Here is a 27,275-nt window from a genome sequence, read left to right as displayed (position 1 = left end):
AAAAGAGGAAAAGAAAAGGAAAAAAATGGGGGGAAAAAAGAGAAAGAAAAGGAGAAAAAAGAGGAAAAGAAAAGGAAAAAAATGGGGGGAAAAAAGAGAAAGAAAAGGAGAAAAAAGGGAAAAATAGGGGATAAAAAGAGGAAGATGAAGAAGAGGAAGATAAAACAGGACAATGAAGATGAATAGGAAAAATAAGATGAAAAAAAAGAGGAAGATGAAAAGGAAAAGCAAAGGAGAAGGAAGAGGAAGGAAAGGAGAAGGAAGAGGAGGCAGAGAAGCCTGAATCATAGTTTAAAGCTGAGCTGTGAGCAGTGAGGGGGGGCTGGATGCAAAAACCTTCCCAGGGAACTGCCAGGGGGTGGGGGTGGCTGTTGGCTGTTAAATAATGCAGCCTGGTTGATTGGGCTGGGGATGCTGTGCCCGGGGTCAGCCTGCTGGGGTTACACTTCTCTGCTTGGATTGATGATGCTCAAAGGTCAGCTCCAGAATGCAATTCCCTGCTGAAATTGAGCCTTTGGAGAATAAAACTTTTGCACAGAGGCAAGAGGCTGAGCAGTGAGAAAGAGAAGTGACCCAGGCTCGGGCAGGGGGACCAGCTACAGAGCCACAGATTGCAGCAAGTTAAAGGGACCCTCCAAGGTCATCTTGTCCACCACCACCCCCCTTGCAGCCAGCAGGGATACCTCCAACTAGAGCAGGCTGCTCAGGGCCACATCAAGCTTTGCCTTCAATGTCTCCAGGGATGGGACCTCACCCACATCTCTGGGAAACTAATTCCAATGCCAGCCTGTTCCTATTCCCTATTTCATGTCCCTGCTCCTCTGGGACTCTCAAACTCCTCCTCCGCTGGATTTTAAGGCTGTGCCCTGGAGCTGGCTCCCACCCGAGGTTGGAAGGAGCAGAGCTGCAGCTCCTAGAAGCTGTTGCTCTCCTCCAGGCTGAGCCCCGAGTGGCAGCAGCGAGGCTTTGACCTGCTTTAACCCTCTTCTCTTGCTTGCTTTCCTCTGCCTGCTTGTTTTGAAGTGAGAGGAGGAGGCCAGGCTGTGTGGACACTGAATAATTCAGAGTCCAGCTCCAGCACCCGCGGCTGGGCATCACCTCTGCCAAAGGGCTCGGCCAAAATCCTTCCCCATCAGAGGCAGGGGGGGCATGGACTGGCTCAGCATCCCTGCTGTGTGGGGACCAGCCAGAGCTGCTGGCATCCTGGCCCCTGGGATGCAGGGCTGGGTCCCAGGGGCGGCGCTGGGAACTGTTGGTGCTGTCAGCAGTGACGCAGCATCTCCTGCTCTCGCTGACACAGGTTCAAGTGGAGCATGCTGAGCCTGTCTGCCTCTGCTCCACCAACCACGTTTGCCTCCTTCCTCCCTCTTGGAGCCTGCAAAATTCCCTCCTCTGCTCGGGTAGAGCCAGGGCAGGGCTGGGAGGTGGGGAGAGGAATTGTTCATCCAGCTTATGCTCAGCCTCCAAGCAGGGTTTGCTGGAATTAAGGACAAGGAGGAGGAGGGGAGAAAAAATAAATCATAGGTGAGGTCAGCTGAGGCAGCCATGTGCGAGGAGCACAGCAAAGGTGGCCTCAGCAGGTCAGGCAGGCAGCTGAGGAAGCATCTCTGGGGGCTCCCATGGGGAAAGTCACCAGGAACTGGCAGCACCAGCATCTGGGAGGGACCCAGCTTGCAGCTCCCCACCTGATCCAGGTTGTGTGTGCCAGTGCAGACAGAGCACAAGAAGCTGCAGGTCTGCTCCCTCTGCTCTGCAAGAGGTTTGTGCCCCTCCCTCAGCTGTGCATCTCTTGTGCAATCAGCCCTGTGAGGGTCACAAGGGTGATCAGAGGACTGGAGCACATCTCTGGTAAGGACAGGCCGAGAGAGTTCAGCCTGGAGAAGAGAAGGCTCTGAGGAGACCTTAGAGCAGCCTTCTGGGATGTGAAGTGAGCTACAGGAGAGCTGTAGAGGGACTGTTTATAAGGGCCTGTGGTGACAGGACAAGGTTTGAAAGCAGAGCAGAGGAGATTGAGATTGGGCATTGGGAAGAAGTTCTCTATGAGGGTGGTGAGAGCACCCTCACAGTGGCTGTGGACACCTCATCCCTGGAAGTGTTTAAGACCAGACTGGGTGAGACTCTGGGCAACCTGGGCTAGTGGGAAGTGTCCCTGCCCATGGCAGGGGGTTGGAAGTAGATGATCTTTAAGGTTCCTTCCAACCCAACCCATTCTGTGATGCTCTAAAAGTGGGTGCAGCCTGGGCAGAGCCTGCTCACGTGGGGCACAGCCACCACTGGTTCCCAGTGGTTCTGCTTCTGAGCGCAGAAACCATCACAGAGAGCAGCGAAAGCACAGGGAGCTGAGCTCAGGAGCTGCTGTCTGCAATGATACAAGAGGGTTTGGTCCCCAAAGTCTCTGTCTGGTGGCCCAAGAGTCACCAGATCAGGTGTGAGTGATGGGCTCAGCCCCTCTGCTGCGCACCAGCCACCTCCGGAGCCCGGGCGAGAGGAGTTACTGTGCACAGAGCTAATTATCCCCTGCCTGCTGCACTGCAGCTCATTAAAAGTTTGTTAATGTTTGCAGATTGCTGAGTCGTGCTTTTTGCTCTTGCCTCCTCTGACGAGGGGGGGATGAAAAGGCAGCTTCTGCTGGTGGCTTGCTCTGGCTCACTGTGGTGGCAGCAGGCTGGGGCTGCGCGTGGGCAGCTTCACTCCGCGGGAGGAGACTCTCTCGGCTGTAGCTGCGTGGGGAGTCAAGGGGCTGACTCCCACCACTGCTAGCCATACTCCTCCTCCTGGAGCCTGAGCCTCTCCTCTGTGCCACCAGGGAAATGCCTCCCTCTGAGCTGTCACTCAGGATCCTGAGGCACCTTCCTGGAGTCTCAGCTGGAGAGGCTGACTTAGCATTAAGGGGTCTGGGCTCCTGCAGTCAGCTGCTGGGAGTAAAGCAGCTGCCATCCTGGAGCAGAGACTGCAGATCCACCTTGGGTGAGGATGTGGACATCATTCCCCTTCCCTGGAGCTGTTCAAGGCCAGGCTGGGCAAGGCCTTGGGGCAGCCTGGTCTAATGGAAGTTGTCTCTCTGCCCATGGCAGGGGGTTTGGATCTGGATGATCTTTAAGGCTCCTTCCAACCCAACCCATTCTATGATTCTATGATCGTGACCCCAACTCCTCCAGAAACCTGGGGAAGATTGCTGAGTGGGTGAGGATGCTCAGAGGCTGCAGCAGCTCTGCTGTGAGCACAGCCTGAAAGAGTTGGGGCTGTGCAGGCTGGAGCAGAGGAGGCTCCCCGGTGACCTTCTTGTGGCCTTCCAGGATCTGAAGGGGGCCTATAAAAAGATGGGGAGGGACTTTTTAGGCTCTCAGGGAGTGCCAGGACTGGAGAAAATGGAGCAAAGCTGGAGGTGGGGAGAGTGAGGCTGGAGGTGAGGAGGAAGTTGTTGAGCAGGAGAGTGGTGAGAGGCTGGAATGGGTTGCCCAGGGAGGTGGTTGAGGCCCCATGGCTGGAGGTGTTTGAGGCCAGGCTGGCTGAGGCTGTGTGCAGCCTGCTCTAGGGTAGGGTGTCCCTGGGCATGGCAGGGGGGTCAGAACTGGCTGCTCCTTGTGCTCCCTTCCAACCCTGACTGATTCTGTGATTCTGTGAGTTGAAAACCTCTTGCAGAAGGAAGAGGAAAGGGAGAACCCAGGCAGCCTGGCCACTTCTGTGCACAGGGGCAGCGCCTTGGGCGAGGAGGAGCAGCAGCACTGCCTGACAGCTCTTCTCCTGCCTTCCTCTTCCAGGTGCAAGTGCAACCTGCATGCCAACCTGTGCACGTTCCGCGAGGGCAGCCTGCAGTGCGAGTGCGAGCACAACACCACGGGGCAGGACTGCGGCAAGTGCAAGAAGAGCTTCCGCTCCAGGTCCTGGCGGGCAGGCTCCTACCTGCCTCTGCCCAACGGCTCCCCCAACGCATGTAAGTAACCTGCAGCCTGCTGAGCCTGGCCCTGCTCGCAGCTTGGGCTGCACAGCACCCACGGCTGGGACTGGCTCTCACCCTGCCCTTCCCCGCCTCAAACCGGGGCAGGATGCTCAGCGTCAGTGAGAGGATCACAGAGCTGCTTCAGCTGGAAAAGCCCTTTGAGATCACCCAGCCCAGACACTCTCTGACTCTACCAAGGCTGCTGCTAAAGCACATCCCTCAGCACCACAGCTCTGCATCTTTTAAACCCCTCTAGGGATTCGGCCACCTCCCTGGGCAGCCTGTGCCAGGCTCTGAGAACCCTTTCAGTGAAGAAGTTTCTTCTCATACCCAATCTAAACCTCCCTTGATGCAACCTGAGGCTACTCTCTATTGCCCCTCGTTACCTTGAGGAAAAAGACCAACCCCCACCTGCCTCCAACCTCCTTTCAGGAAGCTGTAGAGAGCCAGAAGGTCTCCCCTCACCTTCCCTTTCTCCAAACCCCCAGCTCTCTCAGCTGCTCCTCCCCAGCCCCTTCCCCAGCTTCATTGCCCTTCTCTGGAAGTGCCTCAACCTCCCAATGTCCTCCTTGGAGTGAGGGGCCCAAAACTGACCCAGTATTAATAGTGTGGCCTCACCTTGTGCTGAGTGCAGGGGGACAATCCCTGCCCTGCTCCTGCTGGCCACACCATCGCTGATCCACACCAGGATGCTGTTGGCCTTCTTGGCTCACCTTCAGCCAGCCACTGTGATCAACTCTACCAGATCTTGCTCTGCTGAGCTTCTGTCCAGGCACTCTGCCCCAAGCCTGGAGCATTCATAGAGTTGTTGCAGCTATGTTTTGGTACACAGACGTGAGAAGGGTTTTGGGTGGGCACAGAGGTGGTTTGTTGGCTGCTGGCAGATGAGTGACGAGTCCAAATGGTGGCCAGGAATAGGAAGAATGACCTTGGGCCAAGAGAGAGCTCTGTGGCTCTGTGGCAGTGCAGATCGCTGCCCTTTGAAGAAGACATCCTTTAGCCAGAGCAGAGCACAGGTGCAGGGGCTCGGGGCTGGCACTGCTGAGCAGCAGGAGTGCAGGTTGCTTTCTGGATGGCTTTTCTGGATCCCGTTCTGGAGACGTCAGCACTGCAGGCTCTGCCATCCATCTGCGCAGCTCCACCCTCCTCCAACCGACTGCTGGAGCAAGGCACCGGCAGGAGCAGGGGGGTGCAGGGGAGATGAAGGATGCCTGCCCACCGCCCTTCCAGCAGGGGAACTGGGGCAGGAAACATCACAGATGGACCAGTCCCTGCCGGCTTTCTGGCCAGTCCGGGCGCGCAGGCTGCTGTAAGCGGCGCCGAGCCGCTCCGGCGGCAGCAGCTCCCAGCGTCACCGGAGAGGATCTTTCCTCTCCCTCCCCTCCAGTTTTTTTTTGAAAGATTTATGTGCTTTAGGATGATCAAAGCTGAAACTCGGTCTCCCAAGGCCGTGATGGGAATGTTTTGTGTGTGCCAGGGCTGGGAGACGAGCAGGTTCTTTGAAAGGCAGCGAGCTTGTCAGCTCCCACCAAGCGGCTGCACCGCTTCAAAGGAGCCTGGGAGAGTTTCTGGTGCTGACAGGCACAGACATGCTGTTCTCTCCCTGTCCCTCCTCTCCCTTCCTTGTGTCTCTTCCTATTTCTCTTTCTCCTCTGCTCTTTCTTCTCCCATTCATCTCCCTTCCCATCTGCCAGTCTTCTTCCTCCTCCCTGCCCCAACGCTCTCGCTGTTGCTTCCTCCTTCCTCCACCGAGATGCTCTTCCCCTGCAGCAGGGGCAGCCTCTCTCTCTCGCCTTCGTGATCCTGCCTCTGCCATCGCTGCTCCTTGGAGACTTTCAAAACCCTCCTGGGCAATCTGCTCTGGGTGGCACTGCTTTAACAGGGGGGTTGGATTAGATGATCTCCAGAGGGCTCTTCCTCCCCCTACTGCTCTGTGATTCTGTGGTCCTGTGCTTTCAGCTGACACTTGCCTTGATCCATCCACTTGTTACAGTAGAGAGGACCATGGCCAGGAGTCTCCTGGGTGCTGAAAGCCAGAAGCTGGTCCTTGGATGGCCTTCAGCTGGTGATTTTGAAGCCAGTGGCTCTGCAGTGTTCCCTTGAGTGAATGTTGCAGTGGGAGCAGCCCTTCTTGCCCACTGAGAGCTTCTCCAGGAGCCACAACCTGGCTCAGACCCTGCACAGCTCAGTGAACCCCAGCAGATCTGCACAGCTTTGCTGGGCTTTAAGGAACTGGTTAGCAGGAAAGTCCATCAGCAAGTTCATGCCTAGGGGAAAGGCTTGAGATGCCAGGGCCCCAGACAGCACCCCCTGGCCACCTCTGTGGTTTGACAACAGCAGCTTGCAAGCTGTGGCAGCAAACAGCTGCTGAGGAGCTGCTGATGGCTGTTTGGTCCCCACTTTGTGTGGCTGTTTGATCTTCTGCTGGTGGTGTCCTGCTCCCAGTGACTGTGCTTCTCTTGCTTTCTTCACAGGTGCAGCTGCAGGCTCAGCCTTTGGCAGTAAGTAAAAACCAATCCCAAGTGTTGGCTTTTCACCTCCCCCCAGCCCCGGTGCATGATCCTTGTGGATGTCACTAAGCAAAAACAAAGAAATGCTTCTTCTCTCCCCATTATCATTTCCCACCCCATAACTCTTCCCTAATTGTGCCTCATTTTCTGCCCTGTCAAAGAGCCTTATCTTTTCTCCCTTTGACTTCAGCAGCCTCATTTTGCCTCCTCCTCTGGCATGGTTTCCCCCCAGGAGGTTCGTTAGGACGGCAGCCGGAAAGCAAGCAAAAAAAGCCTCTCCAAACCCAGCAGCACTCCCTGTGAACCTCCTCCCCTCCTCTGCCAGGCTTGCAGGTTCTACTCGGAGCAGGAAGGAGCTGGGGTTTGAATTCCTTGGTGTAGCATCCAGCCCAGGGTCACCTTGGGCTATGGATAAGTTAAAAACCCAAGCAGGGAGAGTGTGCAGCGCTGCACGCACGTGTGGAGCTGCACAAACACAGCTCTGGGAAGGAGCAGAGCTCAGCAGGGAGTTTTCTGCTGCAAGATTGATGGTGTGGTAGGATTCCTTATTTAACAAAGCTGGAGGTAGTTTGATATCAAAGAGCTCTGAGTTTTGGGTAAGCAGAGGCTGGGGTTTGAATGTTATGGCTTGGAATTACCCTCCAGAAGGAACAAATTGGTGAGCAGGATGATGAATGAGTTCTTTGGTTTGCAGGCAAAGGACTGGGGGAGAAGTAGGATCATAGAATGGTTTAGAGGTAGGAAGGGACCTCAGAGATCATCTCCTCCCTGCCTGAGGAAGGGACACTTCTCAACCAGACTTGGCTGCTCAAGGCCTCATCCAGCTTGGCCTTAAACAGCCCCAGGGAGGGAGGAAAGAGTTTGGGAGAAATGCAGTGAGGGCAAAATGCACCCAGGTGAGAGGTGGAGGCTGAGATCAGGCACTGCCTTCAGGTGAGATCAGGCATTGCCTTCAGGTACTGCCTTCAGGTTTGGGCTCCCCAGTTGAAGAGGGACAGGGATCTGCTGGAGAGGATCCAGTGAAGGGCTACAAGGATGATGAGGGGACTGGAGCACTGCCTGGTGAGGAGAGGCTGAGGGCCCTGGGGCTGCTTAGTCTGCAGAAGAGAAGACTGAGAGGGGACTGAATCAATGTCTATAACTATCTGAGGGCTGGGGGTCAGGAGGGGGGGACAGGCTCTGCTCACTGCTGCCTGGGATAGGACAAGCAGCAATGGATGGAAGCTGCAGCACAGGAGGTTGCAGCTGAACACAAGGGGGAACTTCTTGCCTGGAAGGGTCCCAGAGCCCTGGCACAGGCTGCACAGGGAGGTTGTGGAGTCTCCTTCTGTGGAGCCTTTGCAGGCCTGTCTGGATGTGTTCCTGTGTGCCCTGAGCTGGATTGGATGGTCCTGCTCTGGCAGGGGGGTTGGACTGGATGAGCTCTTTGGGTCCCTTCCCACCCCTGACATCTGTGAGCCTGAGTTTCCTGAGCAAATGGAGCACACCCTGGGACCTGAAGCAGTGCAGTGTAAATGGCTAAACATTTCCAGCTGAAAACTGAACCCCTCCCTTTGGGAACTCACAACTGAAATAACAAAATGCTTTAAAAGTCCAACAGATTCTTTGCTTCTCTGGTCAAAACCAGATAATTATTTTTCCCCCTCCCTCTCCTCCTTGACAGAGCTTAAACATCCTCAGGGCTGCTTTTGTTTTTCACTGGAAACTCTTCTGCTGGGGGAGGGGGGGTGGGGGCTGGGAGCAACGTACAAGAGGTGGACAGGAGGGATTTGTGTCCTAGGCCAGTTAAGGAGAGATTATTTACCCTGCACTGGAGACTAGAAGTGACCTAAATGAAGTATTTAAACTAGCTCAGGGCTATTATGAAATTAAGCAACCATAATCTGCACGAAGCAGTGGGACAAACAAGGACAGGAGGGCAGCAGGTAGAAGCTAAGTAGGAATTTGTGTCCCAGGGGTTATTTTAGCTCAGGCTGTGGGGGTGGTGGTGGTGGTGAGGGTAGGGTGGGGGTGGTGGGCACTGCACCTAGCTCCTTGGTGCTCTTTGGTTGGATGATGAAGGTTTTCCTCTCCAAGCTGGTGCTGAACATCTCCAGGGAGGAGGGTGTCCACAAGCTCCCTGGGCAACCTTAGGTTGCCCAGGGAGCTTGTGGACATCCTCCTCCCTGGGAGTGTTCAACACCAGCTTGGATGAGGCCTTGAGCAACCTGGGCATGACCTCAAAAGGCTTTTCCAGGGAGGGCTGGAATTGACTGATCTTGAAGGTCCCTTCCAACCCAACCCATTCTGTAGATCTGATGCCAAGAAACCCAGGCCCGTGGGGGTGGGTATGATGGTGCTGGGTGGTTTGCTGCCCGTGGGGTGGCAGAAGAGACCTGCTGCTGTTTGTGGAGCTGGGGGGTTAGGCAGGGCTGTGCCAGCGGGCATCAGGTGCCAGCTCCCAGCACCTTCACCACTCCCTCCCCTCACTCTTCAACCCATCTCTGCTTTCATTTCCCCTTTTCACCTTAATTGGCAATTAATTTCTGATGGAGCTGTAAGTCTTTAAGCCAATATCTGCCCCTGCAGCCTAAGCTGATCCAGCCCCCACCCCTGCACACACACACACAGAGCGTCACAGAGCCACCACAGCCCTAAGCCCCTGGCTGCCCCACTTGTCACAGTGCCCAGAAATCGGTCACCAGCTCAGCCCCAGCAGCCTCAGTGCTGTGCAAGCTGCCAAGGAAACCTTCCAGCCCCCCCCCCAAGCCCCCCAGTAAGTGCCTCCCACCTCTTCTCTTTGCTTGCCAGCGTTCGAGCGGCCGCAGAGGGTCAGCACCTCCAAAACCACCACTGCAAAAACCACCACCACCACGACCACCACCACCACCTCAACCACCACCACCAGCAGCACCCCCCTACCTGCCACCACCACCCCCCAGCCAGGTGGGTGCCATGCTCCCTGCCTTGCTCAGAGGGACAGGACTCTGTGGGCAGCCTCCTCCTTTTCAGCCGCTTCCCATCCTGGCTCCTCTGCCGTTGGTGCCTTTGGCTCTCTGCTCTGTAGGATGAAAAAGGGACATGGATAAAAATCAGCCCCTGGGCAACCCTGCTTTGCTCTTCCCTCTTCAGCCCAAGGGCACTCTGGCATCTGTACCAAGAGCTAGGAGCAAGTGGTCCCTGTGAGCAGCCACAGTGGGTCCACCTCAATGCCAAGAGCCAACCGTGCCAGGGGTTGGCATGGCTGATCTGACTCTGCTGGCACTGTGCTCACCAGGGCAGCCAGGAGAGAACCAGGGCTTCTTCCTCTCCATGTTGTGGGGTTCAGAAAGAAAAGGGTTTCAGGACCCACCTCTGCTAGAGCCACTTGGCACCGTTGTCCTGCTCAGGGCACACAAGGGAGAGTGGAGCTGTACCTGTCCTGCTGCGGCCCTGATCCCTGCAGGAGATGCCAGAGCAGGCAGGAGACTTGGCCCTGCTGTGCTTGCTGAGGGCTGCTCCCAGGGCAGCAGGAGGCAGGCTGGGGGCTGCTCCCAGGGCAGCAGGAGGCAGGCTGAGGGCTGCTCCCAGGGCAGCAGGAGGCAGGCTGAGGGCTGCTCCCAGGGCAGCAGGAGGAAGGCTGGGGGCTGCTCTTCCCCAACAGCCTCTCACTTGGACTTTCCCAGGGGAGAGCAGCTGCCTTGGCAGCCAAGCAGCCACCTCCTGTCGCTTGCCACCAGACTCAGAGCTTAGCCCACGCCAGGGCTGTGCTGTGGGGTCGAGGGAGGAGCTGGCTCTGCCCTTGGCAGCTCTTCCAACCCTGCACAAGTCCCCGTGGCCAGACTCAAGGTTGTAACTCAGGCTGGCTGCACCTCCAAGGGCAGCTTTTGGAGGGCAGAGCGCTCCCCAGGCAGCTGCTGGAGGAGCAGGCAGGCAGCAAGCAGGGGCTGGAGCTCCAGAAACATCCTTTCCTAATCTCTAAAATCCATCCTCCACCGCGGAGGAAAAACTTTTGTCCTTTCTCCGAGGGGGGTTCCTCCTCCCCTCCCCCCACGAAGGAGACATTTTCTCCTTTCTCTTGCTAATGAGCAGATCAAATTTAACAGCAGGACATATTTTTTTAAGCTTCTCACGGGGGAATTAGCCACGCGGCCCCCCCACGCCCCCCCCTCACCATGCTTTTGGGGCCTGATATTTCCCAGGAGGACGTTTTACACCCACAGCATGTTAGTAACAGTCTGTCTGGGGGAGCTGCCAGAAGCCAGTCAAAGGGATGAGGAAACTTGATTGCATGTTTATGCAAATAGAGCTATATGCATGGAGGTACCCTGCTGGAGGAGCTCCTCGGGCACAGAAGCTTCAGCTCCAGCCTCCACGGAGCTGGAGTGACCCTGCTGGCAGCTCTCTGGCTTGGGCAGAAGTGCTCCACAGCCAGGTCCGTGTGCAGGAGAACTTTCTTCCCCCAGCCCTGCCCAGAGCTCAAACCACCTGGGCCCCACCAGGGACAGGAGAGCTCCTCCACATCTTTGCCACGCTCCTGGGGCCATCTGATTTTTATCCATGCTCAGCCACAGCAGCCCCCGAGGCCCCTGTGGCACTGCTGGGTCGCTGTGGCACTGCTGGGTCCCTGTGGCACTGCTGTGTCCCTGTGGGTGGTGTGCTCGGTGCTGAGCCGCTGTGGTTTCTGCCTCGCTTGTGTCCTACAGCTGGGGTGGGCAGGATGGCAGCTGAGTGGGGCTGGGTGCTGGGGCGGGGGTGGGATGGGCTCCTGCCAACCTGCTCTGAGGGAGACGTCAAGCACCACGGGGTGAATGTTTTCCCTGCTCCCAGTCCTGCTCCCCGGGCAGAGAAGGGTTTTTTGTCATGCTTTCATGAGCTGCTGGCAAGGGGCAGCATAAGCAAAGGAGTCCTGGTGCAGCCCAGCTGCCACAGCTCAGAGCTCCTCATCCTCACCCAGACCCCCTCCCGTGTTTCTGCAGAGCCAGGTCTTGGCCCAGAATGGTGTTCCTGGGGGTGGAGACAGTCCCTGGAGGGGCTGCTCTGAATGGGAAGGCAGTGAGGGCCACCCAGCAGCTCTCCTCCCCGGGCAGCAGCACTGGCTTTGCTGCCAGAGGTCCACTGTGTCCCTCCAACCAGCAACAGGGAATCAAGGCACAGCCCAAAGCTGATCTGCTTTGGACCAGAGATGTTCCCCCACCTCTGGTCCTGCCCCCTGCTAGGCAGCTCTTTGAATGCTGTGACAGCCCCAGGGGGCTCTGAACCCAACTCCTTGGGACCTCAAGGGAAGCATTTTGCTCAAGAGGTGACCCTCCCAGCTCCTGGTGAGATGCCAGCTTGCAGGAGACACAATGACACCAAGCTAGAGCAGAGCCCAGATGGGAACAGAGATAGGTTCCGTGTCCTTGCCTCCCTCCTGAAGTTGAGAAGCACTGAACAAGTCCCTCCTTGCTCTAGAGCCAGCTCAGCCAAGACAAAACCTCCTGCTAGAGCTCTGCCCCATCCCTGTGCTCCCTCACCTCTAACTTCTGTGGTCTGCTGCCCTCTGATTTTCTTCTCTCCACCACAAGCAAGCATCATCAGACCCTCACCTTCTGAGCCCACTGCCTCTGTGCCCACCAGGGAACCGCAGAAAACCTCAGGTATTTAACGCCCGACCAACGTCTCCCCTTCCCCTCCTGCCTCTAGTGGGTAGCAGCAAGGCGGAGAGCAAGCAGCGCGCAGCGAGAGGAGTAGGTTAGATTTGGGCTGCCCCTGGGTGGCACCGGAGCTGCTGGGCAGCTGCTGCCTTCGGCCGCTCCTGCTGCGTGCTGCGGGCAAGGTGGAACTGTGCTCCTGTCTGTAGGATGCTTTCGTGCCTGGTCGCTTGCTGGGGGGGGGGGGGAGCAGATCGAGCCGAGGGCACAGCCTGCGGTCCGGAGGCAGCTGCGGCTGGGGGGAGCTCAGAGCTGCCCAGGGCAGGCTGCATTCAGTGCACTCTCTCCTGGCATTTCAAACGCTTCCCTGAAGCTGTCAGCTTCCTCCTTGCCAGTTGGTACATTTTACCCACGTTCAAAATAAGCAGGGGAGAAAAATGTTTTCTTTTTTCTGTGGTTTGTTTTCCCTGTTCTTTTTTCTGGTTTTTTCATCTTTGTCCTTTTTCTTTTTTAAGTTTTTCTTCCTTTTCTCTTTGAAATATTTTTTCTTTTAAATATTTTTTCTTTTCTTTTTTCTTTTAAATATTTTCCCTCCTTTTCTTTTTTCTTTTAAATATTTTTCCTATTTTTCTTTTAAATATTTTTTCTTTTTCTCCTTTTTAATTTTTTTTCCTTTAAGTCTTTTTAATTTTTTTCTTTTCCTTTTAAATATTTTTCTTTTTTCTTTTTTTTCCTAATTCTTTTTTCTTTTTCTTTTAAATCTTTTTTCTTTTTATTCTTTTTTCTTTCTTTTTCTTTTTTCTTTCTTTTTTTCTTTTAATTAATTTTTTCTTTTCTTTTCTTTTTCTTTTTCTTTTTCTTTTTCTTTTTCTTTTTCTTTTTTCCTTTTAATTATTTTTCTTTCTTTTTTCTTTCTTTTCATTTTTTCTTTCTTTTTCTTTTTTCTTTCTTTTTGTTTCTTTCTTTTTTTCTTTTAATTAATTTTTCTTTCCTTTTTCTTTTTCTTTTTTCTTTCTTTTTTCCTTTTAATTATTTTTCTTTCTTTCTTTTTCTTTTTTCTTTCATTTTCTTTTTTCTTTCTTTTTCATTTTTTCATTCCCTTTTTTCTTTTAATTATTTTGGGTTTTTTTCTTTCTTTTTTTTCCCCCTATTTTTTTTCCTTTTTTCTTTCTTTTTCTCTTTTCTTCTTTTTTTTTTTTCCCCACTTTTTTCTTCCCCCACCCCATTTCCAATTCCCCCCCTTCTCCCCCATTCTGGTTTATAGCATTTTCAACAGTTCCCAGTGCACCTCTGGGAAAAACAACACCTCCCCACCCCCACCCAGTGCCCTGCTCACTGTTTCAGAGCTCCAACAGAAAGAGAGCACCAGGCAGGGTCTGCAGAAAGCAAACCTCAGGTCGATGGTGCCAGAAAGGCTCTCTCAGGGTCCCTTCCTCACTACTCCACACTCTTTGCCCCAGTGGGGTTTTTTTTTGGCTACAAAGCACAAATTCTTGGCTCAGCTCATTCCACTTCCCCCAGAAGTGATTTTTCCAGTGGGGGTGGTGAGACACTGGCACAGGTTGAGGGTGGTGAGACACTGGCACAGGCTGCCCAGGGAGGTGCTCAGGACCAGTGGCCTTGAGCAACCTGTTCTAGGAGGAGGTGTCCCTGCCTATGGCAGAGGGAGTTGGAACTGGCTGATCCTTGAGTTCCCTTCCAACCCAACCCATTCTATGCTTAGATTCTCTGATTCTAAACCCAGCGACTTCCATCAGGCTGCCCCAAGAGATGAGCTCCCAGCTGCCTGAACTGCATCTGGTTGAGGGGGTGTGTGTGTGAAACATCTCCTGGCCCCCTCCCCAGATATAAACCTGCTCATTCATGTCCCAAAGCTGGAAGGGAAAAGGTTCTCAGGATAATGAGCATTAATAATCTTTCCTGGCTTCTGTAAAGGCGATGGAGTGGAGGTGTTTGGGAATGACTAAAAAGCAAAAATGCCTCCAGGGCTGCTTTTTATTGTGACTCTAATTAAACCCTTGCCAATTTGCACAGGGCTTTTTATTTGCCTTTCCCCCCCCTCCACCCCCACCCCCATCCTCTATTCCCTTTAACACTGGATTAATATCAATTGGTTTCCACTTCCCAAGTGAAAAGGACAATGTCTATCACCTTCTCTTACAGCCTGTCATTAACAGGAATTCATCATCTTCCCTTCTTTTTGGTTCTGCATTGTTTATCATCCCCCTGACGAGGCTGGGAAATCTCATCCCTCTCCTACTTGGGTTTGTCCTTTCAAACTTGGCAAGGATTGAGAGATTTTTTCTCTCTCTCTCTCTTTTTTTTGCCTCCTCCTCCTTATGTTACCCAACTGGAGCTTCAGATTAATAATATGGCTTTTCAAAACTGTGATTCCTTGGTTTGTTTTCTAGCAAGCCTGAAGGATGTTACCAACATTGAGGATGATGGGGAGGGGTACAGAGGCAGTAGGGGTGAGGGCATGCAGGGAAACCAAAGAGTAAGGGCAAGGATGCGCAGGGAAACCAAAGAGTAGGGGTGAGGGCATGCAGAGAAACCAAAGAAGGGATCCAGCCTCTTCTTAGAACCATGGAGTTGTTCTGGTTGCAAAAGATCTCTGAGACTGAGCCCAACACCATCATGGCCACTAAGCCATAGCCCAAAGAGCCAAGTCCAGAGAATCTCTGGATCTCTGCAGAGCAGGAGACTCCACCACCTCTCTGGGCAGCCTGCTTCAGGCCTCCAGCACCCTCACACCAAACAACTCTCTCCTCATCCTCAGGTGGAACCTCCTGGGTTCCAGTCTGTGCCCATTGCCCCTTGTCCTCTCTCTGGGCACCACTGACAAGAGCCTGGCCCCATCCTCTTGCCCCCCACCCTTTAGCTCTTGCTGAGCATTGAGCAGATCCCCTGTGAGGCTGCCCTAGGGCTTAGCCTTTGCTCCTCACAGAGGTGCTCCAGGCCCCTCAGCTATGAGCTGCTCCCTCCACAAGCTCCTCACTGCTTTCCAGCTCCCCCAGCATAACCAGTAACAAACTTTTCCCCTTTGATGGCTTCAAGACTTCACTGACTTGTCAGCAGCTGCCCCACTGCAGGTGGGCAAGGCTGGCCCAGGAGCAGAAGGTAGGAGACACATGGCTGAGCTGGTCCTGCCAGCCAGCAGCCTCTCCCAGCACTCAAATGCTTTAGTTCCTCCCTTCCCATCCCCATTTTCCATGTTTCTCTCTCTTCCTCTCACCTGGGAAAAAGCTCCAGGTCTGTCTGTGCCCAGCGTGCAAGGCTGGAGGAGCCTGGGGGGGTTGAGTTGTGTGCATGAGAGATGAGGATGGGAGCTGGTAAAGGAGGTTGTTCACAGCTTGCTGCTGGGGTGAGCAGAGAGGATCATGGAAAGCTCAGCATCTCCTGGGACCAGAGCCTGCTTGTAGAGCAGAAGAGCTTTGTAAACAGATAGGGCTGTGTGGTTTGTAGCTTAGATGTCTTCTTGTGTCTTCCCTTGCTTCTGCCTAAGGTGAGCTGCTCCTGGTGGGGACCTCAAGAGGCTCCATGCTGGCTGTAGAGGCTGAGGTTTCTCCTCCTCATGGTTCCCACCAGCACACAGCCTTCAGCAGCTGCCCCTTGGTGCTCAGCTCCCATTTCCCACCCGAGCTGCCTGTAGCTTGCTCCCGCTGTAGACTTTAGCATCCCTTCCAGTGCAGAGCAGAGCCCCTGGGCTGGGCTCAGCACCCAGCTCACTGCTGGGAAGTACTCAGCTGGGGAGCAGAAGGTGCTGAAGTTGAGGCTCTTTGGAATTGTGGTGCTCTGAGGCCTGCCTCTGGCCAGAGAGAAACAAAACTGTGCCTAATGCAGTACCAGGGGATCAGCCTCCACCATGGGCACCGGTGCCAGGCAATGCTGGCAGCCCGTGCTGAGCAAGGAGGCTCCCAGCCTTGGCAGTGGCCTGCAGGTGCAGCTTCTCTCCATGCCTGGACAATGGAGTGGCCACATGCCCACCGCAGCTCCCACAGCAGCTCCCACAGCAGCTCCCACAGCAGCTCCCACAGCAGCTCCCACAGCTTCCCTCGGCACAGACCTTTGCCGTCTCTCTTCACACTCAAGGGACTCTCAGTCCCCGGAGGCTTAGCCTCATTCCTGCTTCAGCGCATCCTCTGCAGCCCCCCGCCCTAGCTAGCTGCCCCCTGCCCCCCGCCCTAGCTGGCTGCCCCCAGCCCTAGCTGGCTGTCCCCTGCCCCCCGCCCTAGCTGGCTGCCTCCAGCCCTAGCTGGCTGTCCCCTGCCCCCCGCCCTAGCAGGCTGCCCCCAGCTCCCGGCGCGCCGCGGACCCCCCTGGGCAGCAGCGCAGGGCACCGCACTCAGTCTGCTCTTCTCCCCGACCGCTGCTGCCGCAAGCTGCCCAGCGCCCACCCAGCCCCGCGGCTCTGCAGCCCAAGCCGAAGCCACCAAACCCTCCCGAGAGCATTCGAGGTAAGGCCACGTCCGAGGCAGTTTCCTCCCTCAGGCTCCTTGTGCCGGCTCAGCCCCCCCGCCCCCAGCCCGACCCTCCCCGCCGCAAGCTCCATCCCAGAGCAGCTCTGTTCGTCCGGGCCCAGGCGGATCTGTCCGGGGATGTGTTTGGGACCAGGATGGCTGCAGAGGTGTTCCCGGGCCCCAGGAGACTTTGAGGAGGGGTTTCTTGCACAGGGCCAGGGCCGTGCAGCTTCCTCCAGCCACGACTGATCGGGCTAAGGGGCTGCTTCGGTCCAACGGGACCAAGCCTCCTCAGCAGACCACCCTGCTCCCAACACACCATGGACCCCCCTCACAGCCAGGTCCCCTCCTCCTGAGGGACAGGCACAGCCGTGGGGGCTTCTAGAGAGGGATGCAGCTGCCAGGGCCACCTGCAGCACCCACCCGAGCAGAGGTGCAGGGCTTTGCAGCTCCTCCCGCTCCGGGCTGCCTCTCTCCCCTCACGGCAGGGACAACAGCCCCCAGCTGAGCACCCACGAGGAGACACGGAGGGTGCAAGAGTCAGGAGAGGATCTGTTCTGACCATGGCTGAGCCCTGGGTGGGGAAGAGTCACCTCCTGCCCTGCTGTCGCTGTGGGGCTGTGACCTGCAGCTCTGGCAGTGTCCACCGCTGAGCACCACATTGGTGTGCAAGGGCTGGCACACCACAAGCAGTGCTGGCACCTGTAGGACCTCAGCACTGCTCAACTTGGATCTCACCCAGGTCACCCAACCCCTCTGAGCACCAAACCCCACCAGGAAACAATGGCCTTGACCCCAGCCATCCCGTGTGGGTCGGGGGTCTGGCTGGTAACACAGCTCCAAGGTGGCACCACCTTGGCCAGGACAGCCACAGACCCCGAGGCACTGTGCCAGTCCAAGCCGGCTGGGCTGGCCCCGGCAGCCCTGCCCCCACCGCAGCACTCAGAGGTGCTTTATCCTCTCACGTAGCAGCTCCGAAGAGCAAAGCAGGGCGCACGGCGGGCAGGAGGCACGGGAAGAAGCCAGGTAGGTGCTGGTGGGGCAAGGCTGGCTGGAGCCACCTGTGCTCTGCAGCACCCTGTAGCAAACCCTGCCAGGTGCCACCTCCATAGCATTTGTCCTCCTAGCTCCACTCCTAGCAGCTTTTGAGCAGAGGCTGGCATGACCTCCATCCAGCTGAACCCATGGCCAGTAGATATGGGCTTTAGGCTGTTTGGACTTGTAGACCCTTCTCCTGAGCACCCCAGCTGGTGCCATGTGCAGTGGGGGGGACATGTCTGAGTAGCTCCTCCTGGCTCTGTGTGGTGCTTCTCATGCACCCAGCTTTGGGGTGGGGAGAAGAAGAGGAGAAATTTAGCACCTACCTGGTACAGAAATAGATGCTGCCAGAGTGGTGCTCTCGCCTTGGCATCGTGCTGGTGGCAGAGCTGCTTGTGGCAGGGCAGGGCACGGAGTGGTGCTGAGTAGCATGAAAAAGTGTCTCTGGTTTCCCTCAAGTGTCCTCAAAGAGCTCAAAACTCATCCGGCTGAGACCAGACTCTGGCCCAGTGGCACCTGTTGAAACATACAAAGGTAAGAGGAGGGAGAGTGGAGCTGCACCACCCAGGCGGTGCGGTCCAGCAGCTTCCAGCACAGAGAGGGTGGTTTGCCTGTCCCAGTCGTGGTCAGCTGCTGTAGCAATGCAGCCCCAGTGTGGACTGACCACCAGAAACTGCAGCAACCAGAAGGATCTGAGCTGAAACTCTTGAAGAGGCTGAAGGTGTTTCACAGAGGGTCAGGATTAGACTCTCAGCTCCTCCCCAGGCAGCTGTGAACCGTGGGGAAACCTCTGCCCTGCTGCACCTTCCCTGCTCATCATTTCATGGAGACAAGCCTCCTGCAGCTGCATGTGCATGTCACCCATCAGCCTTCCTCCCATCCCTCTGTCATCCTGCCATGCTTAATGCCAAAGCTCAGACCAAGCCCCAGGCCCAACTCCATCCTCCTCTTCCTCGAAGGCTGGGGAAGCTCAGACCTGCCTGACCCCATTTCTGCTCACATTATTCCCTGCCTGTGCTGCCTGGGGCATCTCCCAAGCAGGACTCCTGCTGACCAGGACAGCTGGGCCAGAAGGTAGTTAAGGCTCCTGCTCTCCTCCTGTGTCACACTTCTGATCTGCCAGGAAGGTCCAGTGCTCCAGACCTGGCACTTCAAGGCAGCCCCCATGCCACCATGGTGACACAGAGCAAACAGGAGAAGCAGCTGAACTCCTCTAGCTGTGGACTGAACTGAGCTGGCTGCTTTCCAGCACACTCCCTCAGGTCAGCCCTGGGGACAGATGCAGAGCTGGACCAAGCCATGGGTGGCATCTCCCACCCTCCCTGGCCCTCATCTTATCCCCACAGGCCCTTATGAACAGTCCCTCCCCAGCCTGCCTGGAGGTCTCCTTCAGATAGTGAGGTGCAGCTCTAAGGTCTCCCTGGAGCCTTCTCTTCTCCAGGCTGACCAGCCCCAGCTCTCTCAGCCTATCCTCACAGGAGAGGTGCTACAGCCTCCTGGCCTCCTCTGTGATGCCACCCAAGCGGCAGCCTCCTGCAGAGCCTCTCCTCCGGCCAGCCCCGGGGAGGATGCTCCTGGCTCGCTGCTCAGTCTCTGCTCCTCCCGCAGACTGCGAGTGCTATGGACACTCCAACCGCTGCAGCTACATCGACTTCCTCAACGTGGTGACCTGCGTCAGCTGCAAGCACAACACCCGCGGCCAGCACTGCCAGCACTGCCGCTTGGGCTTCTACCGCAACAGCTCCGCCGAGCTGGACGATGAGAATGTCTGCATAGGTGAGAGCCCTGCGGGCCTGGGCACCACCAGCTGGCACCCCCCCGGGCTGGGCTGCAGGGCAGCCCCTCGCTGGAGGAGCCTGCGGAGGATCAGTGCCCATCAGGCCGGGTGGGCGCGGGAGGATGGGGCCAGGCTTTCTGCAGCGGTGCCCTGGGGCACAAGCATCAGAAGCTCTACCTAAACACGAGGAGGAACTTGGCACTGAATCATAGCAGTGCTGAGGTTGGAGAAGACCTTCGAGGTCACCAAGTCTATCCACCTGCCTGGGGCTCACAATCCCACCACTGCTGCTAAAACACATCCATGCACCTCAAACACCTTCAGGGATGGTGGCTCCAGCATCAACCTGGGCAGCCTGTGCCAGTGCCTGAGAACCCTTTCTGTGAAGCATTTGGTTTCCTGGTATCCAAATCCTTTCCCCCTTTGCTGCCTTCCAGCAGCTCAGCCCCCAGCCTATAATGCTCCCTGGAGCTGTTCTTTCCCAGGTGCCAGACTCTCCCCTTGCCCTTGTGGAATTTCATTCCATCTCTCCCTGCCCACCCCTGCAGCCTGCCCCAGCCTGGCTGAATGGCAGCACAGCCTCTGCTGTGGCAGCCACTGCACCCAGCTTGGTGTCATCAGCAAACTCACTGCCAGTGCCCTCTGTGCCCTCAGCCAGGGCATTGGTGAATATATTGAACAGAGCTGGTCCCAGTACTGACCCCGGTGGGACCTCACTAGTCACAGACCTCCAACTAGACCCCATCCCACTGACCACAACTCTCTGGCTCCTTCCCTTCAACCAGTACCCATCCACCTCACTACCTGCTCACCCTGCCCAACCTCCCCTGCAGCGAGGTTGCTCAGGACCCTATTCAGGTCTGACCACGAAGGTACCTCCTGTAAGCTGTAGCCAGACTTTTCCAAGGTCCCCAGCAGCTGTCTGGAGGGGGGCACTGCCAGGCACAGAGCCTCCCCTGCCAACCTGGGCACTAACAACCCCCCTGTCTTTGGGCAGAATGTAACTGCAACCAGATCGGCTCCATGCACGACCGCTGCAACGAGACTGGCTACTGTGAGTGCAGAGAGGGAGCCACGGGGCCCAAGTGTGACGACTGCTTGCCCAACTACTACTGGAGGCAGGGCTGCTTCCGTGAGTATCCCCAGCCAGGGGCACAGCTGCGGGCAGCAGGTGGGGCCAGGCAGGATGGGCACCTTCAGCGCCACCTGGAGAAGAGAAGAGAAGAGAAGGCTTGGAGGAGACCTTGGAGTGGCTTTGCAGTGTCCGAAAGGGGTCTAAGAGGAGGGCTGGGGAGGGATTGCTGCCAAGGGCTTGCAGCCACAAGAGCAGGAGGAGGAGGAGGAGGAAAGGGTTTAAAGTGGCAGAGGGGAGATTAGAAAGTGGATGGTAGGAAGAAGTTGTTTGCAGTGAGGGTGGGGAGACACTGGCACAGGTTGAGGATGGTGAGATCCTGGCACAGGTTGCCCAGGGAGGTTGTGGAGCACAGAAGCACCCAACGTGATCAAAGATCACGTTCGGTGCTTCTGTGCTCCACAACCTCCCTGGAGGTGTTCAAGGCACTGTAAGCCTGAGGAGCTTCTGCTTCCTGCTCCAGCCCCCCACATTAACCTCCCACGTCCTCCCCTCCCTCCCACCTCACAGCCAATGTCTGCGACGATGAGCTCCTGCTCTGCCAGAACGGGGGCACCTGTTACCAGAACCAGCGCTGCATCTGCCCCGTGGGCTTCAAAGGGGTCCTGTGCCAGCAGTCCCGCTGCGAGGCCGACAAGAAGGACTGCGACGGTGCCCACGCTGCCCGCGGCAGCCTTGGCACCCTCCTCCTCACGGTGCTGGCCCTCCAGCTGCGTGCCTGGGTGGACCTCTGAAGCCACAGAGCAGGGGCCCCAGCCCAGGCGCATCACCCGAGGGACCCCGGGGAGAGCAAGGGCACGGTTGGTGGCTCTCTCCCCACCATCTCCCCCTCCGCCTGCCTTCACGCTGCTAGGACTTGCACAACGTCTTTCGAGCCACTTCCCAGGCAGAGAGGTGAGCAGAAAGCAGGAGCCGACTGCTGCCCAGGCCCCCATCCTCGGTGGCAGCTGAGGAGGGCACAGCGCAGAGCTGCCTGCCGAGCAGCAGCATGGGGACTGCACCCGAGCCACGGCCCCGCCGCCCACGGCCATCCCCTCCGAGCAGCAGCAGCTCTCCCTCCCGCTCCGCACGGGGCCGCGGGGCTCCGCTGACAGCAGTGCCACCCCCCGAGGGGTTTTTTTATTGCTCCTTTCCTTACTTTGGTACGGGCTGGGATGTCCTTTTCATCTGTCCTCTTCTTAGCGTCCTGTCTTGCAGGAGCCAGTCGTGACCACACCATCACACAACCGGCAGGGGAAGGGGAGGGGAGGGAGGGCAAGGGAGGACTCGGGTCCGTCCTGGCTGCGTAGTCCCACATCCCATCAGCCTGGCCACGCACATCCTGATGCCTACAGCCCAAGCTGCTGCATTGAGGTTTTGGGAGTCTCATCGCTGGGATCTGGGCTCTTGCCCTTCTGGAGAGTGCAGGGAGCCACCGGGGACAGAGCCCACGAGGAGTGCAGTGTCTTCTCCACGCGTGTCTGTCCATCTGCTCTGAGGTTCGAAGACTTGCTGGGGTTGGGGATTGGGGTTGATTCTTTTTCTTTCTTCTCTTCTTTCTTTATTTTATTTCTTTTCCTTTATTTTCTTTTTCCTTTTTCTTTCCTTTTTTTTTTTTTTAACCTTTTCCTTTTTCCTTCTTTTTCTTTTTTCTTTTTTTTCCTTTCTTTTTCTTTTTTCTCCTTTCTTTTATTTTCCCTTTTTTCTATTTTCTTTCTTCCTTTCTTTTAGTTTTTCTTTTTCCCTTTTTTCTTTTCTTTTATTTTTCTTTTCCCTTTCTTTTATTTTTCCTTTTTCTTTTTCCTTTTCTTTTTCCTTTTCTTTTTCTTTTCCCTTTCTCTTATTTTTCCTTTTTCTTTTTTCTTTTCTTTTTTAAATTTTCTTTTCTTTTTCTTTTCCCTTTATTTTTCTTTTTTTCTCTTTCTTTTATTTTTCCCTTTTCTTTTTTCTTTCTTTTTTTTTTTCCTTTTTCATGTATTTTCCTTTCTTTTCTTTTTTCCTTTATTTTCTCTTTTCCTTTCTTTTTCTTTGTTTTTCTTTCTCTCATTTTTCCTCTGGTAGAGACTTATTTTTGTTTGGATTAAATGTTCTCAAAGAACCACAACTCCAAAGGGACCTTTTGCCATGAGCATTCGATGCTGGTGTACCCTCCTCCAGTAAAGCAACTATTACTGGCTGCTTGATCACCACGTTTTCCTTTCTGTGTGCACATTTAATTACAGGTAAAGACTTTATTTTTGGATTCCTAATGTCCTCTTGTGTTTTCTGAGTCACTACCAAGGTGTGCCACACCGTAAGGGAGAAGGGGGGAGAGAGAAATTTGCCTCATGACTGAGAGCTCTTAATTATTCCTCCTAATTACTTTGCTGAACCCAGGTTAGGACACTAACTGCAGACAATGAAGAAAGCCTGAGTGATGCATGAAGCATTGGGCCAATGGGGAAAGGGTTTTTTCTCCTGCAGTAGGAAAAGGCTGGGGAGTCCAGGGGTGCTTCTCCAGGAGCACATCAGCTGTCCAGCCCCATTGCAGTTCCCCCTGAGCTGGTGCCATGATGCACCTTTGCAGGCAAAGCTTCTTATCTGTAAGCAGTCCTTCCCCTTCCTCTTATTTGTAAGCAGTCCTTCCCCTTATTTTTAGGCAGCCCTTCCCCTTATTTTCAAGCAGCTTTTCCTCTTCCCCTTATTTTTAGGCAACCTTTCCCCTTCCTCTTACTTTTAAGCAGTCCTTCCCCTTATTTTCAAGCATCCACAGCCTGGAGCTTCATCATGAAGCTCACAGAGACAAGATCAACTCCTTTAAGACTGACAAACATGTTGCTGCCTGAGAAAGTGAAGCACATCAACCAAGGCAGGAGAAACAAGAGCCAAGAAACAGTGTTGCTCCTTCAGAACAGTGGGAATGCCTGGGACACAAGAGCTTTAAATTTGTTGTGTCCAAAGATTTGCCAAGCCAGGAATTGATTGGGTAGAGCATTAGAAGACAGGAGACATCACCCTCCACCACACCCCTCCAGCTCATTCAGCTCTGGGCTGCTTTTCTTACCGGGTGAGCAGCTCCAGGTCATCATCTCAGCTCCACACAGCTCTCTGAGCCAGCCCAGCAGCCCCAGGTAGTCCAGGCTTGAACCTCTGCTGGCATTCCCAGGTCTGGTGTCCTTGCTCCAAGAGCCTCTGTCAACATCTGTTCTGTTCCATCACTGTCTCCATGCTCCAGTCCCTACAGCCCATCCTGCTCAAGGGGATCTGTGCCAGGAGCAGTCCACAATTCAAAGGTGCCAGAGCTGCATCTGTCCTTCAGCCTCACACTGCACATGTCACATCCATGGGCAGGGCCCCAAAATTAGCCACCTGTAGGGAAAGGAGAACAACAAACTTCTACTTTGGACAAGGAGAGGAGGTCCAGAGGAAGCAAAAAAGGTGATCAGAAGGCTGTAGCAGCTCTGCTGTGAGGACAGCCTGGGAATGCTGGGGCAGTTCAGCCTGGAGAAGAGAAGGCTCCAGGGAGACCTCAGAGCTGCATCTCACTATCTGACGGGGACCTCCAGGCAGGCTGGGGAGGGACTGTTCAGAAGGGCCTGTGGGGATAGGCTGAGTGGTAGTGGAGTGCAACTGGAGCAGGGCAGATTTAGGTTGGACCTCAGGAGGAAGTTCTGCACAGTGAGGGTGGGGAGATGCTGGAACAGGCTGCCCAGGGAAGCAGTGGAGACTTCATCCCTGGGGATGTTCAAGGTCAGCCTTGAAGGGGCCCTGAGCAACCCGATCTAGATGCAGCTATCCCTGCTGACGGTAGGGCAGTTGGATGATATGACCTTTGAGGGTCCCCTCCAACCCATTGTGTTCTGTGACTCTGTGAGGGGGGAAGGTGCAGGGTGGACCCTGCCACATCCCAGAGCGACACAGAGCTGGGGCAGGCTCTGAGCAGCACAGAGGCAGGCCAAGAGGCTGAGCTAAGCCACCTTAAATTAATGAGGGTTAAACTCCCTCTGCTGAAGCTGGACCCTGGGAGAGGCAGGGGGCACAAGCACTGCCTGCCTTCCTCCAGCTCCTTTGTGTGTGTCGGTGTTGAGCCTCCTCCTTTGTACTTTCTGACTGCAAGAGATTTAAACCCCTCGCCCGCCTCTGTTCTCACAAGTAATAGCACAGAACAGGCTGTAACGAGATCAGGCTCTCTAATAGCACTTCTGGAAGGTGAAGCAACATTCTCCTTTCCCTGCACTCCTGTTTTTCTCTAGAATATTAGATTAAGCAAGAGAAAATTTACTACTTCATAAAGCCAGAGCCCAGCCAAACCCTGAGCCCAGCAGCTTCCCTGCAAACACCCCCGGTTATTGCGGTGCAGGCAGGAACAGGCCAAGGAGCAGCAGCAGCAGCAGCAACGTTCACACAGAAAATAACCTCAGAAAGACACAACAAAGCTCACAACAGCCCAGGAATGAGGGCTGCTGGAGGTGACAGAGCTGAGAGACCACTGCAGTAGGTCTTCATGGTTTGGAGGATTGCTCCTGGGTGGTTGGGTTTAAGGTGAGGGTTTGCTGGCTTCCTAACTCAGCTCCAGAGAGGGGAGATGCTTTAGTGGCAGTAGCTTAGCACTGGTGAGGGTACAGAACGAGGCTGCTCGGGTAGGTGGTGGAGTTGCCACCCCTGGAGGTGTTTAAGAAGCATGTGGGCAGGGCACTTGGGGCCATGGTGGTGCTGGGTTGAAGGTTGGAGTGGATGATCTTTGAGGGCTTCTCCCACCCAACCAGTTCCATGGTTCCCCTTGCAGAAGAATTCTAACAGCCTCTAGGCTGTCAGCAAGGACAAAGCCAAAAGAGATCATCACCTGATGACCTCCGAAGTGTTTTCCACCCTAAGCAATTTCATGATTCAATGAAGGACTTTTGGAGACCCCCTCCTGGAGCTCTGCCTGCAGCCAGAGCCACGCAGCTCCTCACCAGGCTCAGACACAAAGCCTAGGGACCAGGCTGGCACAGCACCTGCACAGCGCTGCTGGAGGACCGGCAAGGACAGAACACAAAGCACTGCAAGGCAGGACAAAAACCCTCTCACACACATCTCAAACTCGGTATTTAGCAGCACAATTTCAAGCTTGAGGGCTGAAGACTCATTCTCTGCAGCCAGGGGTGGCTGCGCGGAGAGACCGGAGAGAGAAACCAGCACAGCAAGTACCTGCAGCTCCCAAACTTCATCTGCTTTGAGATGGAACCGTTTGTACCTCAACTGCTTGCAACTGTGGCAAGTTGAGTTTGCTACCTGTGGAAAGGTTACCCAAAGGCTCCTTCTCTTTCTGAGAAAAGCCACTTGGCTCCTTCAAGAGCTTTTCCTCTGCATCCTGTCGCCGGCGGTTGAGGTGCTTGGGAAAGTTGTTAAATTACACTTCTGCCTGCAAAACTGTGACCTCTTCAAACAGCTCCAGCCTCACAGCTCGGCAGCTTGATTGTTTACCTCAGAGCCTGCTCTGATTTTAACTGTTTCCAGCGCTGACAAACCCAAGTCACTCAAACCCCCAAAAGCGACAACCAAAAGAAATCGGCTTGAGGTGACCCAGCTGGGTTCACAGCCCCAGGTGCAGAGGAGCTCAGCAGCAACCTGGCTGTGCTTGCTCAGCAGAGAAAACGTTGAGCCTACAGCCCCTGGGAGCTGGGAGGAGGGGGAGGAAAACAACTCCCTTGGCACTTAGCTTTAAAAACCCAAACACCAGACCCGTTGAGGGAGCAGACATCTCATTGACAAGAGCGATTGGGAAGGAGCTGGTGGGGGCTAGAGAGCACCCACACTTGGATGGTAATGACATTAAAGGGCTCCCCAAGCAATCTTCCTTTGTAATTGGTTTCATGAGAAGCTCCAAATGTAAATAAACCCCAAGTACAGAGGAGCTGAGTGCTCCTGCTCAGCAGCAAGAGCAGAGCTGAGTGTGGAAGAGCTTTGCCTCGCCATCTTCTCAGCCTTTCCAGCAGGGAGTTGGGGGAGAGTTTGGCCACCACCACTCAGGCACTGGAGAGAAATCACACACTCATTTGAGATGCAGAGAAGAGCTGCAGCCTGTCCTGAAGCCTCCTTTGTCATTTTGATTCTCTAAGTGCCATAACAAGTTTCCCTGCAGGGTGAAACGTGTGAGGAAAGCCTAAACCCACCCATTTGCACCACAGTTACCTTCTCTCTCGGCCAGCAACCAGACTGGCCTCCAAAAGCTCCATCCTGACCCTGCCCTGGGATGTTGTCAGGCCTTAGGATGGAAAGGGGAGCGGAGCAGCTCTGTAGGAAAGGGAGATCCTGCTTGGTCCAGCAGTGACATAGGTGACAAACATGGGCAGCCACAGCCAGGCCAGCTCCATTTTCACACCACCAAGCACAGGCTGCACTGCAAGCACCTTCCCTTCCCTTTCTGCTCCTGTCTGGTCGAGAGCTGGGGGCCGATTAGGCAGGCAGGCAGAGCTGGCTGGAAGGTCCCTGCTGCTCCTTCTCCAGGGCTGTTCAGCCTCCAGTTATTTGCACTGAAGAATAAAGCAGTGGGCTGCATTCCAAGCATCTCTTAAGGAGAGAAGAAAGGAGACCTTAGAGGTGGCTGGGGAGTGGAGCTGGTGTAGCAAGAGGCTGTATTAGATCATTAACATTAGAAATTCCATTTACCACACAGCAGCCATTTCATCCATCATTTATTCATGCAGACAAGAGCCTCTTGCATTTTTAGGACCCTGCTTCTGCTGCTCCCAGGTATTGCTACAGAGGCTGGGCTGTGAATGAACAGCTCAGCTCCAGCCTCAACAGCTGGGCTCCCCTCTTTCTAGAGCCTGAACACCAACAGCTGGGCTTCCCCTTTCTATACCCAAAGGTAAACCCCCAGTGTA

At 55.0% G+C, this 27,275-nt stretch overlaps 1 protein-coding gene across 3 annotated transcripts in view; it reads left to right on the top strand.

Annotated features, from left to right (window-relative positions):
• The window catches only part of NTNG2 (netrin G2), a 56,038-nt gene extending 34,345 nt beyond the window's left edge, over positions 1 to 21,693 (top strand). For all 3 annotated transcript variants that reach the window (XM_064171132.1, XM_064171133.1, XM_064171131.1), the window contains 5 exons: positions 3,762 to 3,934; positions 6,415 to 6,441; positions 19,148 to 19,315; positions 20,314 to 20,448; positions 20,959 to 21,693. In XM_064171132.1, the coding sequence (XP_064027202.1) occupies positions 3,762 to 3,934; positions 6,415 to 6,441; positions 19,148 to 19,315; positions 20,314 to 20,448; positions 20,959 to 21,182 (727 nt within the window). In that variant the 3' untranslated portion in view covers positions 21,183 to 21,693. The remainder of the gene's footprint in view (positions 1 to 3,761; positions 3,935 to 6,414; positions 6,442 to 19,147; positions 19,316 to 20,313; positions 20,449 to 20,958) is intronic.
• The last annotated feature ends 5,582 nt before the right edge of the window (positions 21,694 to 27,275 follow it).

The sequence above is a fragment of the Pogoniulus pusillus genome, chromosome 35, assembly GCF_015220805.1.
Source record: "Pogoniulus pusillus isolate bPogPus1 chromosome 35, bPogPus1.pri, whole genome shotgun sequence".
Taxonomy (NCBI): Eukaryota; Metazoa; Chordata; class Aves; order Piciformes; family Lybiidae; genus Pogoniulus; species Pogoniulus pusillus.
Note: the sequence above shows the minus strand (reverse complement) of the source record. Positions and strands in the feature narration are given on the sequence as shown.